We start from the raw sequence: 15203 nt of genomic DNA on the forward strand, positions 1-15203 counted from the left end.
GAGAGAGACGGCATAGCAGGATGCCCTATCCAGGGAAGCCAGCTCCTTCCCATGCATGGTCCTGCATGGGCAGAAAGCCCTGCCCGAGGGGCTGACCACCCCCAGCCAGACCTCAACACCCTCCAAACCAACCGGCAGCTCTGCAGGAGGGGAAACACAGCCCACAAAGCTGGTGGAGCCTGGCCAGGAACACGGAGGAGCTCCCACGGGAGCTGGTCCCAGCTTGGTGGCCACGGGGTGACACCAGGGAGGATGCTCTATGGGGACAGGCGAGTCCCTTGCCTACGGTGACCCCCTTGGCAGGAGCTCCGGGATCCCTACTGATGCTCTGTTCCCATATAGCTGCAACCTCACCTGCTAGCTCTCAGGAGAAGACCTGGTGTTATGCCCGGGGGACTGCCACCTTTCTCCCCAACGGTATTTGATGATGAGACACGTGGGGTCATCCCTGGGGACCATCCTTACCTGCCTGATGGAGGTCTTCTCCCGCCCCAGCTCTGCCGGGGCAGGTTTGCTATCCCTTATCCTTGTGGCCACGCTGAGCAGCCCCTCACTGCAGAAATCCCTGCCCGCAGCGTACAGAGACCACGAGGGTCCCCAGGAGGGCACGGGCCTGATCCAGTGCGGGGAGTACAGCAACCAGGTGCTGCCCAACGGCCGCTGTAAGATCGTGGCCACGCTGCCGCAGGGGGACGAGCAGCGGTGCCCGGACATGTTTCGTTGCACCGACGAAGTGTCCTACTGGCTCCACGAGAATGAGGAGCGCAAGCAGCAGGTCCTGGAGCTGCGGGAGCTGATCTCGGAGCTACAGGAGGAGCTGAGGAACCACCGGCACCGCATCAAAGTCCTCGAGCTCCAGGTAAAGGGCTGCTCTTCACAGACCACTCCTCCTCACGGGTGCCCATGGTGCCTTCCCACGGTCCCTTCCAGCTCCCCGCAGTTGCAGGGGGAGGACACCCGGTGAAGCATATGGTGTTGTTCTGACAGTGGGCTAAGATACCCATTACACCCCAGCTGCTCCTGCTGTAATGGCTCAGGAGCCTTCCAGGGCTGATCTTTTTTAACATTAGCCACAAACCTTTCGGTGTTTTATCTGTGCTATCTCCTCCATCTTCAAGCCTACCTAGGAGGGGTTGCCGATCCATCCCATTGCCCATAGCAGGATCCCAGACTAGACCTGGAGTTTTGGGTGGCCGATGAAGGACCACATCTCTGATGTCCATGGCTGAGCAGGAGAAGGTCTGACCTCCAGCCCACGGCACCCTTCCCGCAGTCTCCTTTCTGGTGCTCATCCCACCCCGGGTCCATTCACTGGCCCCGCAGCCTGAAGCTTCACACTAATACCTTTTTTCCAACCTTGTTTGGCACCTCTGAAGCTCTCAGGTGTTTGGCACTGCCCCATGGTTTTGCCCAGCAAACACTTGGCTTGGCTGTCGGCAGCGGTGAGCAGCAGCTTGCACAGGGTTGTAGCCAGGAACAGGGAGGGAGCAGGGTGTGTTATTGCTGGTTGTAGGAGTTGTTTCCCAGCTAAGATATCTCACGGGGTTGTCGATGAGATGCACAGAAGAACCAGCAGCAATGTACTGGTGTCAGCTGGAAGATCCCCGAGACCATTGGGTGAATGGTACCCTTCTCTTCGCTCTTGGAGGAGATGAGGTCTGATACGGTCCAGCTCGGGGGGGTGATTTATTCTCTATTTGGCTTCCTTTCATCTTCACCCTTGGGCTCCCGGTTTGGAAAGCCTCCTTCGAGCAGCCCCACGGGGAGAGCGAGGCTGTGCCGGAGGCTGCAGGGCTGTTTGAGCGCTGCGATGGCCACGCTGTTGGGTGGGTGTCTCCGTGGGACCGAGGTGTTCCTGGTGCAATGGAGGAAGGGAAGGAGGCGTGTGAGTCAGGGTGGGTGCTCGAGCTCAGACAGACCCCCTCGGTGCCCCCTGCCCAGGGTCCCTCCTCCCATGGTGGCCCCTGTCCCCCATTCTGCCTTCTCACCCTCTTTCCACCGCTCCTTTCCCATTTTCTCCTTGCACTTGCACTGGGACAAGCTGGTGCAATAGGTCTTCGGTCTTCCGACTTCCCACATTCATCCCCTGGTGACATTTTGACCCTTAGGACTGTTTAATCCGTTCTTCCCCAATCCCAGCTCCCTGCGCTGGCCCCAAAACACACTTCTGTGCTACTTGCAGCTGCAGCTCTTTCACCGACCTCTCCAGCTCAGAGCCAAGGAAGGATAGTAATGCACTACATATTTTCCCTGCAGTCTTCATGCTCTTAATCCATTCTTCATTTCCAGGCTCTGAAATGACCCATCTAAAGGCGAAGTGTCTGGTCTGTGGCAGTTGTGCAGGGTCTCTTCAGAGTCAGAGGGAAGAGGGAGGAGAACCAAATTCCCTCCCGAGATGTGGGTTGCCTGGTGGTGGCCGTAGAGGAAGCTGAGCTGATGGCCTCGAGCAGGATTCTTGCTCTTCAGGCGAGGGAATTAGATGTGGAGAATGGGCTCTCAGTCCACCTAATATCCATGCCCAGATCCTGCATCTTCTTACCCTGCACGCCGGTCTCCTCCTGCTCGCCAGCTGATCCAGATTGAAGTTTGATAGCGAGTTACACACACACAATTAAATTCACTGGGAAAATACAAACACTCCCAGGTCTTTCCAGCCGCTGGTGTTTACATCCTTCATACATGCACATGCACATAAACATACGCATGCATATGCACTTACGCATATACATATATACGCACATAGACACGGATGTGCCTGTGCACACGTATGTAGACCCCGACCTAGACCTGTGAGCCCTACAGCCCACGCCCCTCCAGTTGCAGGCACTTAGCCCCTGCAGCACTCACACATAGGGGAAAGCGAGATTACACTGAAAAAAAAAAGCTAAAGAAAGAACTGCGTAAGAAGAGGAGACTGCAGTGATCAGGGTCCGTCAGACAAGGGCACTGGCTGGCAGCTGGTTTATGCAAGTCCAGCCCTTTTAAACTCCCCCATCTCTCCATTTTCCTACGCTCATTTCCCCACCAGCCCCCCTGACCCCTCTCCTTTCCCCACCTTTAGCTCTTCCCCTGAACACCCCATAATCTCATCTAGTGGAAGACGTCCCTGCCCGTGGCGGGGGGGTTGGAACTAGATGATCTTTAAGGTCCCTTCCAACCCAAACCATTCTATGATGCTATGATAGTAAGTCATACAGAGTCACACAAGCCCCTAATATTCCTGATAATCGTGTTTTCCCCCTTCTTATCTGCCACGGGGCTCAGGTGGACCCTGTTCAAGGCCATGCTCCAGCAGGTCCCTTCCTGGCCCATCGGCTGAAGCCTCTGGTCTCCCTTACTGTCTCCCTTATCACCCACCTGGTTATTTCTGTGTCTTTTTTTTTTTTTTTTTTTAGTTTATTATCCCTTTCCCTGCTATTTGTTGGGTTTTTGTACTGAATCATCCTTAGACAGATAGCGGATGCTCTCACATCATACCCTGGCACTCCAGCCTGTGCCTGGCAGCTGGGGAGAAGCTGGTGGACAGGGATGCTTCTGGAGCAGCACCAAAGGGTGGGATTCCTCTTGCCCATCTCCCACGTCTGCTGTGCAAGGGTCTCTATGGGACCCAGTCGACCTCATAGAGACCTGAGCAGTGAATGCAGACATAGATGCTGCTAGGACCTCTTGGATGTCTCCTGGAGGATGGGATGAGTTGGGAGAACTCGTTTCTCCTCGTTGAGAGCCCAGATGAGCAGTTCTGAAGGAGATGTGTCTGCTGTGGGGTGCTGCTGGGCTCCTCACCCTACAAGGAGAGCAGAGGGACACAGGGTGCACCCAGGTATCCCGGAGCAGCCAGGTCCCGGGTCCTACCTCGGTGTCTCCAAGTGGTTCATACCTGGGGGACAGTGCCAGCAACATCCATGCCACCAAGATACTGCTGCACTCGGAAAGGGGACATCCTCTGAGAACTTTTGAGACCGTTTGTAGAGAGTTTCAGACCTCATCCAGAAAAGGCCCTGAGCAACCGGATCCAGCTTGGAAATTGCCCCCGCTTTCTGCAGGGGGGTGGGCTGGAGACCTCCAGCCATTTCTTCCAACTTCAGTGTTTTCCCATGAGTCTAAAAAAACAAAGGGAAGGGAGGCCCAGAAGAAGAAGGAAGAAAACAAATTCTGGAGAGTTTAGCTGATGGTAATGAGTTTGTCCTGTCACCCTCCAAGCACCGGAGGGGGAGAAAAGCAAGACGCAAAGCTGCATGCTGAGCAGGGAGTTGTAGCTGAACAGAGGAAACCAGAGACAGCAACGGCTGCTGAGCTCCTCGCCTCTGCTCCCCGCCGGCTTCGGGACTCTCCCGGAGGGAATTTTCCTGCTGCGTTGGTCTGGCCACTTCCCAACGCCTGTGCCCAGCCTAGGAATCTGCTTTCCTCCTGCATCCCCTCGCATCTCCCGGGAGCTGCCCCGCCAAATTCCCCACTGTAGGGTAGCTCTCCTCCGCCTCCATTCCTCCCGCCGAGGAGCTGTTGCTCCCTTAATCCGTCTTCATAAATCAGCCTCTGGCTGCTGCTGGTTGGTCTCCCTGGGGTTTGCTGTCAGTTATTTCTCCGGGAGCTCAGCGTGGGCTTGTCTGTCCAAGCAGAGACCTGTGCTCAGCATCCCTTTCTGGGCTGAGTGAGAGCAACAGGCTCTTCCCGGTCACAGCTCCTCTTGGACTAACGGGGACAGCCAAATTGGGTGAGATGAGTTTGCCCATCTATGTTCTTTCTTCCCACCTCCCTCCTTCTATCATGATTTAGGGAGCAAAAAGGACCCCCCTCGCCCAGCCCTCCCTGTGCATTTCCAGTCCTATTGCATTTGCACAGCTGAGTAATGCACAGAGCGGGACCCCCCTGTGCCAAAATACAGCCCCGGTCCCAGCGGAGCAGAGGGATGCGGGGAAGGGAGCAGCATCAGGGCACCGTCGCGGTGGTCTGGCTGTGCCGGTTTTTAATCAGCAGCAGGAAAAAAAAGGTATTGGCTGTGGAGGAGGGGACTGTCTGGGAGAAAGAGTCATGGGGTTTACTCGGAGAGCTGATGCGTGGGTGAAGGGAGCTGGAAGAAGCCTGTATCGGTCACAGCTCGCAGAGCAGGTTGGGGGGACGGCTGATTTATGGTAGAGCCAGAGGCATTGCAGTCCTGAGAAGGAAAGCACCGTGTTTTTGCACGCTGTAATTCCCACTTTGCTGCCCCTGCCTATCTAGATGCTCTGGATTTGGGGATACAGGCAGGCTCGGTGGGCTTTTAGTAGGGCCATGCAGAGAATTCTCAAGCAGCATTGGGATGGATATTGTACAGCTGCCATTAGTTATTGGTACAACAACCCAGCAGTGGTGATGCCATCTCCTGGGAACAGCAAGCCGAGACCTGTCCAGGCAGGAATGGGGACCGAGGTGTGAGCCAGGTCCTGGGAGCAGCTGGAAGGGAAGAAAACATACTCTGGGCATGAAAATCCCTTCCAGCTGTAGGAAATCCCTGACCCTCAGCAGCACCACTGCGGTTTTGCAGGTAGTGATGAGTCAAGTGCCAGATCTCTGTGTCCCCAGGGATATTTAATAAGCCGCAAGCTTGCATGGACACCTAAAAATCCAGCTTTGCCCCTGATGCTGTGGACAGGGAGGTGAGAAAATAAACTCACTTAATTTCAGGGTCTTGGGGTGGCTTGTGAGCCTGAGGCAGTGACGCCGAGCGGGTGATGGAGGAAGAGATGTCCCCATCAGGGGACAGGGAAGGGCAGTGCTGGTGGAGAACCAGCATCCCTCCAGCGTAGCTGGGGGTATGGGATTGCCGGACCCATGGGAGGCTGTTGGGGAGCAGGGTGTGGAGGTGTTGCATTGCCCAGGGGAGGGAGGGGGGGTCCCCCAGGCTGCTGTGGCATTTTGGAGGTGCTGTTTAAAGCCTGCTCTGCCATCTAATGGACAGGGAGCACTGAACAAGAGAGGCGAGCGTGTCTGCAGTGACTGCATCTGGGGCATGTTCGGTGCGTGGTGGTGGGGCTCAGGGTGCCCATCTCCTGGTGTGAGCTGTGGGCATCTCCAGCCAGCTTGCACGTACATGTTACATAGGATCAGAGACTGGATGTCCTAAAAACAAGCAGTAAAAGGGTCGTGAAAAGGACTGGGGTCCTGTATCACACCCGCTCCTTGCATAGCATGGATGTGGTCATTGCTGTTTGCAGGACACCAGCCGTTGCCCGAAGAGCAGGAGGTGGTTCACCATGCAAGGTGTCGATAAGCTGTGGAGCTCCTTATAATGTTATAAAATGCTGTGATGTTTTAAATGTTATAATGTTATAAAGCATTATACGGTTCAAGGGGAGATTGGACAACTTTTTGGAAGGAAAACCCAGCCGTGGTGGCATTGCTAAATACATAGAGACCACATCCATGTTGCAACGGGTTGCGGACAGGAGGGTGTCCGCGGCGGAACCCTATACGCTTGCCTTGCTCTTGCAGCCCTAGGCTTGCCTGTGCACGCCCTGCCTGCACCACAGCCTGGGAACACCGAACTGCCTCTGCCTCCCACGGTGGGCTTGGGGCTGGTATGGGGCTGCAGGCTGAGGGTGCAGGCACCGTCCTTGGGGTCCTTGGTCTCTGTTGGTGCACGCAGCAAGAGCTCCTCTACCCGCTTCCTCCCCTGCCTGCCCATCCCTGGGGGGTCCCGGGGCCATGCCCCTGTCTCCGTGCCGGTCCTCAGGCATCCTCCCCATCTCACCTTTCTCCCTGCCTGCAGCACGAGGAGGCAGCCGGCCGGAACCACAGCCTGGCCCAACGGGTGCAGGACCTGGAGCATCGGTACAGCGAGGCCAGCACCCTGCAGCACATCCAGGCCACACTGCTTTACGACATGCAGGCGCAGATAAACAACATCTCCGTCCTGACCGACTGGGCCTGGCGTAACCCCACCTGCCTCGGCCCCGCTGAGATGAGGCTGCAGGAGGAGATGCACCATCCAGGTGATGGGGAGATGCTGGAGCAGGGTGGGAGGGGATGCTTCACCCTTAGGACCTCTCTCAAGGGGGGTTGTGGGGACAGAGTGTGGTAAAACTGCTTTAAATCCCCTCTGCATTGGCCAGGAGTCCGATCTCACCCAACCTGCCTTTCCAAGGCAGCCAGGAGGGCTCCTCAAAGCAATGGAGACCTCTGGGGAAGGTTTCCATGTCGTCTAGGAGAGGGGTCGTGTCCCTTGGTGGCTCCTTTTTCTCTCCATGGATGGTGTGAGATGGTCTCAGGGACCAGCTCAGGCTCTGACAACCAGGTTGGCATTGCTCCCATCACCCCACCTGCAGTCAGCTGCGTGAGCCTTCCTCCCAGCTCCAGGGATTGTTTCTCCATCCAACAAAACCCACCAAAAAACAAGATATATTTTTTCTTCAAAAATTCACAGCATGAAGTTAGGGCTTTGGTGAAACTCTTCAACTTTGAAAAACAACTGGTTTCTGTTACTTCTCACATGCTCTTTTTTTAATGAATGCGTTTAATTTTTTTCCAGGTTTTTGGTTGTTTTCCTTGATAGTCCCAGGTCTGTTTTCTTTGGTTTTTAGCAAACATGGGAATTTTCAGTTAAAGCATTCAAGGTTCAGTTTGACTAAAACCCCATTTTCTGCCAAAGAACGCACTGCTGTGCAAACATTTTGACCAGGGCCTACCATAGCTAGGATCTGCAAAGCTCAACCTTGAGGTGCTGGAAGGGAAACTGAGTTGCTTTTGCAGCTTGTTCGAGTCTCTGGGTCTGTGGCAAGGGCATGGTGGTCTTCTAGAAGACAACACTAGATGTGCCAGTCTCGTCCCTGTGCCCCAAATCCCACCTCCTGCAGCAGATATCCAGAAGGAGCATTGGAGAAGGATGAAGCGATACTTCTGAATAGTCTTCCAGCCTTCCATGAACTGTGTCTGAGGGACTTTAGGGACAGCGTCTATCTTCTCCATTGTGGAGTGGGCTGGATGGGATGACTCAGGTGGCATGCACGGCTGAACTGCTAATGGCTTTCACCTACCAACCTTGATCTGATCTGATCTGGTGATGTCTGGGGGGGGGAAAGTCATGTTACTGCTCCCCTGAGCCAACCAGTCTACATCTGTTCCATTGCGTTCGTTTAAAGCTTTTTTGGCCATCCATGTCGTGGTGGAGGTAGCATAAACAGCTCCACTGGTACCTGCTTCCAGGTGCCTCTGAGCCCTGAGCAAGAAACACTCTGTGAAAAACCAGGATGCCAGAGTTGATGCCTACACCCATGACCACCACCTGCAAGCCAGAGCTGGGATTCATCTCAATAACTTGGCGTGACAGGGATGGTGACTTCTCTGGCCCCGAGGATGCCAGCCCGAGTGCAGCCGGTTGATGCAGTACTTTCAGGAGGTTAAGTGGGATGGGGCTCTGCCTGCTGTCCCAGACGCTTGCTGGATCTAGGTCGCCTCTCCCTGATCTCTGCTTGTGGCACACAACCAGTTCTTCCCACTGCGCTCCCCTCCAGCAGCACTGCCGATTAGTGCCAACCTCAAAGGATGTCCCCAGTCTGTCACCAGCCTGCGGGGGACCTCCCAGCCACCACGCTCTCCAGTTGGTGGGCTGGGATGTTGCAACTATTCATCCATCATTCCCTCCCGGACTTACTTTCCCATTCACAAGGAGCTTTCATCCCCTCCCAGTCCCATGGACTCATCCTTTCTCTGTGCCTCATGGAAGGGCAATCTCCCATGCATGCTTTCTGCCCTCCCTCAGGCTCCCAGTTCTCCCAGCAATCCCAGTCTGGTATTCAGGCCACGTTGTGCTTCAGGCTGGTCTAGTTGTGTAAATAAAAGGAAGGGGAACTGCCTGTGTGAGCTCCTTTGAGCCTTTCTTTCTAAAGATGGGATTCGTCTCACCAGGGAGGCTCAGCTCACAGATGAAGACGCTTTATGTTGCGTGTCTACATATGTGTGTCCCCACATGAGCCGGATATTTAAGATAACGAGGAAAAGAGTGCATGGGCCGAGAGCAATTCAGCATGCTCTTTCCACTGCAAAGACTAGCGTCTCAGTTCAGCTGACACCTAGTGCCACCCAAAATACTCTGGAGCATCCGAGACATCCACATAAGCCTGGCAGATACAAGACAGGACCTACACAGGACAGCTGAAAGCCAACCCCAGGGCATCTCAGATGTCACCGTGCACCATGCAGACAACTCAGCTGAGCTCCTTTGGAAGGCGATGGAGGGAGATGGGGAGAGGCTTTTCTCTCCCACGTAAAACCTGGATAAAACGCCCTCTGCAGAAGTCTCTAAGGACTAGCTGAGACCACCTGCCTGAAGTACAGGTGGCGGGTGCCAGATGAAATAAATCCCACCTGACATATCCCAGTTGAAAATATCTTTAGATTCTCCAGGATGATTTTGATCCCCTTTCCTTGTAAGACAAAACCCACAGCAGCAGTTTGGGAGAAGAAAAACCTTCCGCTATTATCTACACCGACCATTGCTGGAGAACCAGCCTATTCTTCATCAATGTATAGGACGTTTTTGGTGTGGGATATAATCTAATTTGAGCCTGGCTAATTGTATATCATTTGTGTTGCCATTAAAAAAACAGCTGAACTGAAGACCATTCCTCAGCCACATTATCCTTAAGTGCAGATCTGTGCTAATGAACCTTATCACTAATAAGCCGCTGCACTCAGGTGTGAAGCCAACATGCTGCAGAGGTTTTCATCTTCAGAAGCAGCTCTGAATCTGGGATTTTTTTGCCCAGCTCTGCATTACGATTGCATGAAAACCGTGCTGGTTTTGGTTGCGTGCCCCTTTCTCCACGCTGTGCACTAAACGCCGTGTTTCTCTGCTTTCTCCCTCAGAGGTGAAGCATGCCAGGAACTGCCCCATCGACTGTGCTTCCGTTTACTACAACGGGCTCCGGCGATCTGGGGTCTACAGCATCATGCCCTCAGTCGGAGGGATGCCTATTGAAGTGCTGTGTGAGATGGACACTGAAGGTACTGCAGGAGGCACCTACAACATCTTCTAGAAGAACTTTGGGTGGGATTTGTCTAACCTGAAAGTTGTATCTTATGTCTGAGCTATTTCGAGGCTACATTATAGTCAGTGAGAGTAGCATCTCCAGAAGGGCTCTTCTCCGGGGACAGAGGACTTGTCCTTTCTGCTGACCAAAGGAGGGGTTTGGATGAATAGCTCAAATCAGACATTATGGCTGGGGTTCTGTTAAATACAGGTGTTTAGTGCTCTTTGAGATGTCCTCATGCATCCACAATATTTGCAACACACTAGTGGGTATGACACAGGGCTTAGGGAAAGAGAAGCCCTTCTGGGGTAGCAGCTGGTCACTGGGGGGTATTTGGAGCATCTCTGGGTGGTTGAGGGCTATGTGTGGGCAACCACTAATTGTAGCTGTGCTGAAGTAAGGAGGTGGGTGGTAGATCCTCTCCCACAGATATTTTGGAGTGTAAATGAGGGAGCAGGTGATCTCCCACACCCTTGCTGTCTAAGTATCCATACGGAGCACACTACTGTCATCCCAAGGCACAAACTTACTAACAAAAGCAGTTTGCGACATTTGAGTTTTGGAAGAATAAGGACAATCGTCAGGGAAATGGGACAGTGGATTGTCAGTTCCTTGCCCCATGGATCTGCTCCAGCCCGGATGGATGTGTCACATCAACACGTCCCATGCTGGAGGAAGGGGTTCAGCTCCCCACACGTAGGCATCTCCCCTATTGTAGTATCTACAGGTGATTGCAGCTTTGGGATGCACGCGCTCATTAAGAAACAGGCTGTTCAGACAATGTGGTCTCTGTTATGATGTCATTACTATTATTTGCATGACCATCAACACAATCTTGGACGCTGCAGAGTAACAGACTGTACAAACAGCAAATAAAAAGATGGCCCCAGTCCTGTCCCCCCGCAGCCCCAAGCTTACAATATTGGAATAAAATGAGAGAGGAGAGAAGGATTTGGACAGATGGGAGAGCAGATGGAGACAGTGAGACAATACTGGGAGAGCTTGTGTGCCTCTCTGGTGCTGCAGGAACAGTACATAATCTCCAAACTCCAGGATCTCTAGTTTGTTCCAGGTCCAAAACATTCGCTTCCCAAAAACTACCAGCTCGCTCTCATTTAAAACCACCTTAAGATCTGGAATGACCCTCTGACAGCCAACAGCAGAACACCATCATGAACGGCATGGGAGAGTTGGGAGGCTCCTTCCATGAGCTATGATGCACATCACATTTTATCCCCGTGCAGCAACCAACACTGTGTTTTGCAGTTGGTGGAAGGACACATGACAAGGAGACATCTTGCTGAGCTGCAGGTGGATCCTCAGAGATGACACCAGTAAGGGGTCTGTCTGGGACCCTTGGATGCCTTCTGGAGACTCCCATTTTATGTTATCTCTCTCCTGACAGGTGGGGGCTGGACAGTCATCCAGAGGCGTCAGGACGGCTCAATTGACTTCAACCGGACCTGGAACGAGTACAAGGAGGGCTTTGGGGACCTCAATGGTGAGTTCTGGCTGGGCAACGAGAACATCCACAAGCTGACGAGCCAAGGGGACTACTCTCTGCGCATCGACCTGGAGGACTGGAACAACAAGCACAAGCACGCCTTCTACCAGGTCTTCAGGTAGAAAGTGGGATGGCCTCCCCTGGTTCTCATAGACGCACCTGGTTCAATGCCGGGAGAACTTCAGGCATGAGAACCCCGTTGAGGTCAGAGTGACTCTGTCTAGAGAGCTTTTCAGATTGGGTCCAGGCTCTCTATTCTTTCTTCCCCACCCGAATTTGACCACCAATTTTTGCTCTGGGTCGAAGCCTGGGTGTGAGCTAGCGAACATGCAGTGTCGTTCAGCCATGGTCAACATCCACAGCCCCAGAGGGAGGGAGCTGTAGGACCCAATGGACAGTCCCCAGGTGCTTAGGAGTATTTTTTCTGCCAAAATTATTGAGCTTTATGTCAAAAACAGTGTTTTGAATCCCTTGGTCTTGCTGGACAGGTCCTCCAGTATATCTCTGGTTTAGAGTTGTGTTTTGATTTTTACCCTCTCTACTCATGGCTTTTACTTCCTGGACTTGATGTAATGTCCTTCGTTGTCTATAGCTCTTCCCCTCCTCTGGTGTTTTATTTATCCATACCACATCAGCCACATCCTTTCTTAATCAGGGATGACCAAGTCTGTCTAGACTATCCCAGATTAACTACTTCCCTGTCTCTACTGGAAATGCTTGTGGGTGACTGTGGAGTAATCTGCCATGGGAGGATGTCCAAGGCAGCACCACACCTTATGGACGCTTGAAGCTTGAGGGCTTTGAGCAGATCGCAAAACTGCTAAAACTGCTGGAAAAAAAAATCCCATTGCCTGAATGTGCCGTGGAGCATCCTCCACCAGCAAATGCGTACTCTGAATGGTCATCCCAACCTTTCTCATCAGATGTCATGTGCAATGGCAGTGACCTTCAGCCTTTGTTATCCTGGGAGGGAATTAGTAATTAGCTGAGTCTAGGTGAAAAGCGGGATGCTTGTTAGGTGGAGAGGAGGCAGTGCTGTGTAATTAGAGGGACTGTCTTGCCAAAGCTGCCACAGTCCTTTATTGTGGTTTTAGAGTCACAGTCTGCCCAGTTCAGACCTATAACAAGTGCCCTGAGTCATGACAAAATCATGCACATCCCACAGAAGGGAAAAATACAACATCTTTGGCTTCTAGAAGTGATGAATCATAGCAGGGAGCCTGGCCAGAGCAGCTCGATGATTGCTAGGTGTCCACACCAGGAATGCAGTATCCAGGTTGGAAAGAAGACTTAAGCATAAAATAGTCCCACCTTTGTTGCTTGCAGCATTGAAGACGAGGAGAACTATTACCGCCTGCACGTGGATGGGTTCAGCGGGACGGTGGAGGATTCCTTTGCCTGGTACCACAACAAGAGGAGCTTCAGCACACCCGACTCAGGGAACATCTGTGCTGAGATTTCCCATGGAGGCTGGTGGTACCACCAGTGCTTTTTCTCCAACCTCAATGGGGTGTACTACAAGGTAAGGTGGAAGGATGAGGATGCAGGCTGCTTTTTCTCCAACCAGCACTTTTCTCCAACCTCAACGGGGTGTACTACAAGGTCAAGTGGAGGAATGAGGATGCAGATGTTAGCACACAAAGGTCCAGGGCTGGGAGGAGGCTGTTGGTTCTCACATCATAGCAATCATTCCTGGCTTGACCAGCCTCTGCTCTCCAGGGAGGGAACAAAATGAGTGCTGGGCATCAAGGTGGTCCAGCTTTTTCAGTGTCATGGGCCAGACATGAATATTGAGACACCTCTGCACGCTGGGGTTTGGGACCACGTGGTGGAAACTTGTGGTACGGGTGACTCACGCAGCCTGAGATGGATGGATGCCGGCTCCATAGGGACCATTTGAAAAATGTTGGGCTTTATGTGCATTTTTCACCGCATCGTCATTAAGCCCTTCACTCCAGTGTTCAGAGCAATCGGTTTTCTGATGCTCCCATCTGGATGACATTTCCATGCATTTCCCATGCCTGACCATCCTTCTTTCTCTACATCACAGGGTGGCCGATACTCCATTAAAAACCGCAAGATCCTGGGGCCGGATGGTATCGTGTGGTACTCGTGGAAGGACACGGACTACTACTCCCTGAGGAAGGTGGTCATGATGATTCGACCACGCACTTTCCGGCCCCACCTCTCCCCGTGAAGGAGCCTGGGATGTTCTTCATTTCCCCTCACGTTGCACGTTGGGAACAGAGGGCTGGAAATAGTTTGCTGTGAGCAAAAACTGATGCTGGAGATCCTGGAAGGACCGAGCCACCGTGCCTGTTGCTGCCTGTTTGCTTTCAAGAAAATTGAACCAACAGCAGAGGTGTCAAGACCTTCAACAAGTGTTTGGGTGGTGAAAGCTCTCCTAAAAACATGGAAGTGATTGCTGAGAAGGGCTTTGCAAAGACAAGCACATGGCTTGCTGTTTCACCCGGTAGCAGCAGTCCTTGGCAGGCTTGGGCATCCCCAAGACTTGAGACTAAATCCAGTTGACTGAGTGATGGGATTCAGCCACACACTGAGGCTGGACCTTATGTTGAATGGAAATGTTGAGTGCTCTGGCTACCAACCCAACAGTATTTTAGAGGGAAGCAAAGAACCAGCAATCCTGTACAAGTTTTCCACATGGGACCAATTCTTGTGCCCTAAGATGAGTGTCTCTCCGGTCTTGACAGAGTTTCGCTGTTCACATTGGCACGTATGTATTTGGTACTGAAGGTCCACCACCCCAGGGATGTGTCAGGGTGGCTCCAAGGTGCTGAGATGGCCCTGAGGAAAGGCAGGAGAGCCAGCGTGCATCGCCCAGGGACGGTGTCATGGGCAAATGAGGAAGAAGGTCTGCAGTGGCCCTCACCCTCTCTGGCAGGGACTGTGTTACACACGTGGACATTAGCAAGCTGTGACAATAATACTCCAAATGAAAAGATTTAAAAATAAAAAATGCTGAAGGTTTTCCACGTTACCATTCCATTTTCACCTCTTCATCCTTTCTCCAGCAAAGAACTTCTGATGAATTTTCTGTCTACCCCAAAAGTGGTCTGCAGGAATGATCAGACATGATTTTAAATCTTTTTTTACTGCCTTACTCCGGATAAAGAAGATTAATTTTTTCTGTCTTTTAATTTTCCATTCGTAGCTGCAGTGAGAGACCCTCCTTTTTTCCTGACTTTACCTCCTTGCAGGATAAAGAGATGGAGGCTGGGACTTGGCCTCAGCCCTGATTGTGTTTGGTGATGAATATTTAATTAGATTACCTTTTTCCTGTTTCGTGTGTGCAGATGAGTTCAAAGAGGGTTCAGTGAATGGGAAAGGCAGATGTATTAGAGACAAAGCACCATTCCGCCCAACTACTTGTCTCCTGCTTGATGCTCTGCTGGCTCCCTGATGGTTTCTGTAGCTTTTACACTGCTCTGGACAATATTTTGCCTGGAATGTCATTTTTCATTGGCAAATCAAGTGGAGAAGTTACCTTCCAAACACCTTACAAACTAGTATCACCAAGATAATAAACCAACATTATTTGTCTTTCCCGCTGCTGGGTTTGCCTTGGTAGTCTTCCTTGGGGGGGATGTTCCCAAGACATATCTGATGGTGTTTGGGAGTTGCAATGGGCTGGTCTACGCTGCTGTTGGACCACCACTTGCCGTGAACATCTG

General features: G+C 52.4%; 1 protein-coding gene across 1 annotated transcript; it reads left to right on the forward strand.

Annotated features, from left to right (window-relative positions):
* Positions 1-472: 472 nt before the first annotated feature.
* Positions 473-13705, forward strand: LOC104262074 (angiopoietin-related protein 7). Its single transcript, XM_059832038.1, has 6 exons — positions 473-859; positions 6746-6968; positions 9841-9978; positions 11410-11626; positions 12835-13030; positions 13559-13705. Exons 1-6 carry the CDS (start codon positions 473-475, stop codon positions 13703-13705), a joined length of 1308 nt encoding a protein of 435 aa, XP_059688021.1.
* The last annotated feature ends 1498 nt before the right edge of the window (positions 13706-15203 follow it).

Source organism: Gavia stellata, chromosome 2 (genome assembly GCF_030936135.1).
Source record: "Gavia stellata isolate bGavSte3 chromosome 2, bGavSte3.hap2, whole genome shotgun sequence".
In the NCBI taxonomy this organism is placed as follows: Eukaryota; Metazoa; Chordata; class Aves; order Gaviiformes; family Gaviidae; genus Gavia; species Gavia stellata.

Excerpts from the sequence above, each read along its gene's own strand:
- LOC104262074 (XM_059832038.1), top strand. The coding sequence starts at position 473 with ATGGAGGTCTTCTCCCGCCCCAGCTCTGCCGGGGCAGGTTTGCTATCC. Across the intron at positions 9,979-11,409 it reads GTGTGAGATGGACACTGAAG|GTGGGGGCTGGACAGTCATC; the intron begins GTACTGCAGGAG and ends CTCTCCTGACAG. Across the intron at positions 13,031-13,558 it reads TCAATGGGGTGTACTACAAG|GGTGGCCGATACTCCATTAA; the intron begins GTAAGGTGGAAG and ends TCTACATCACAG.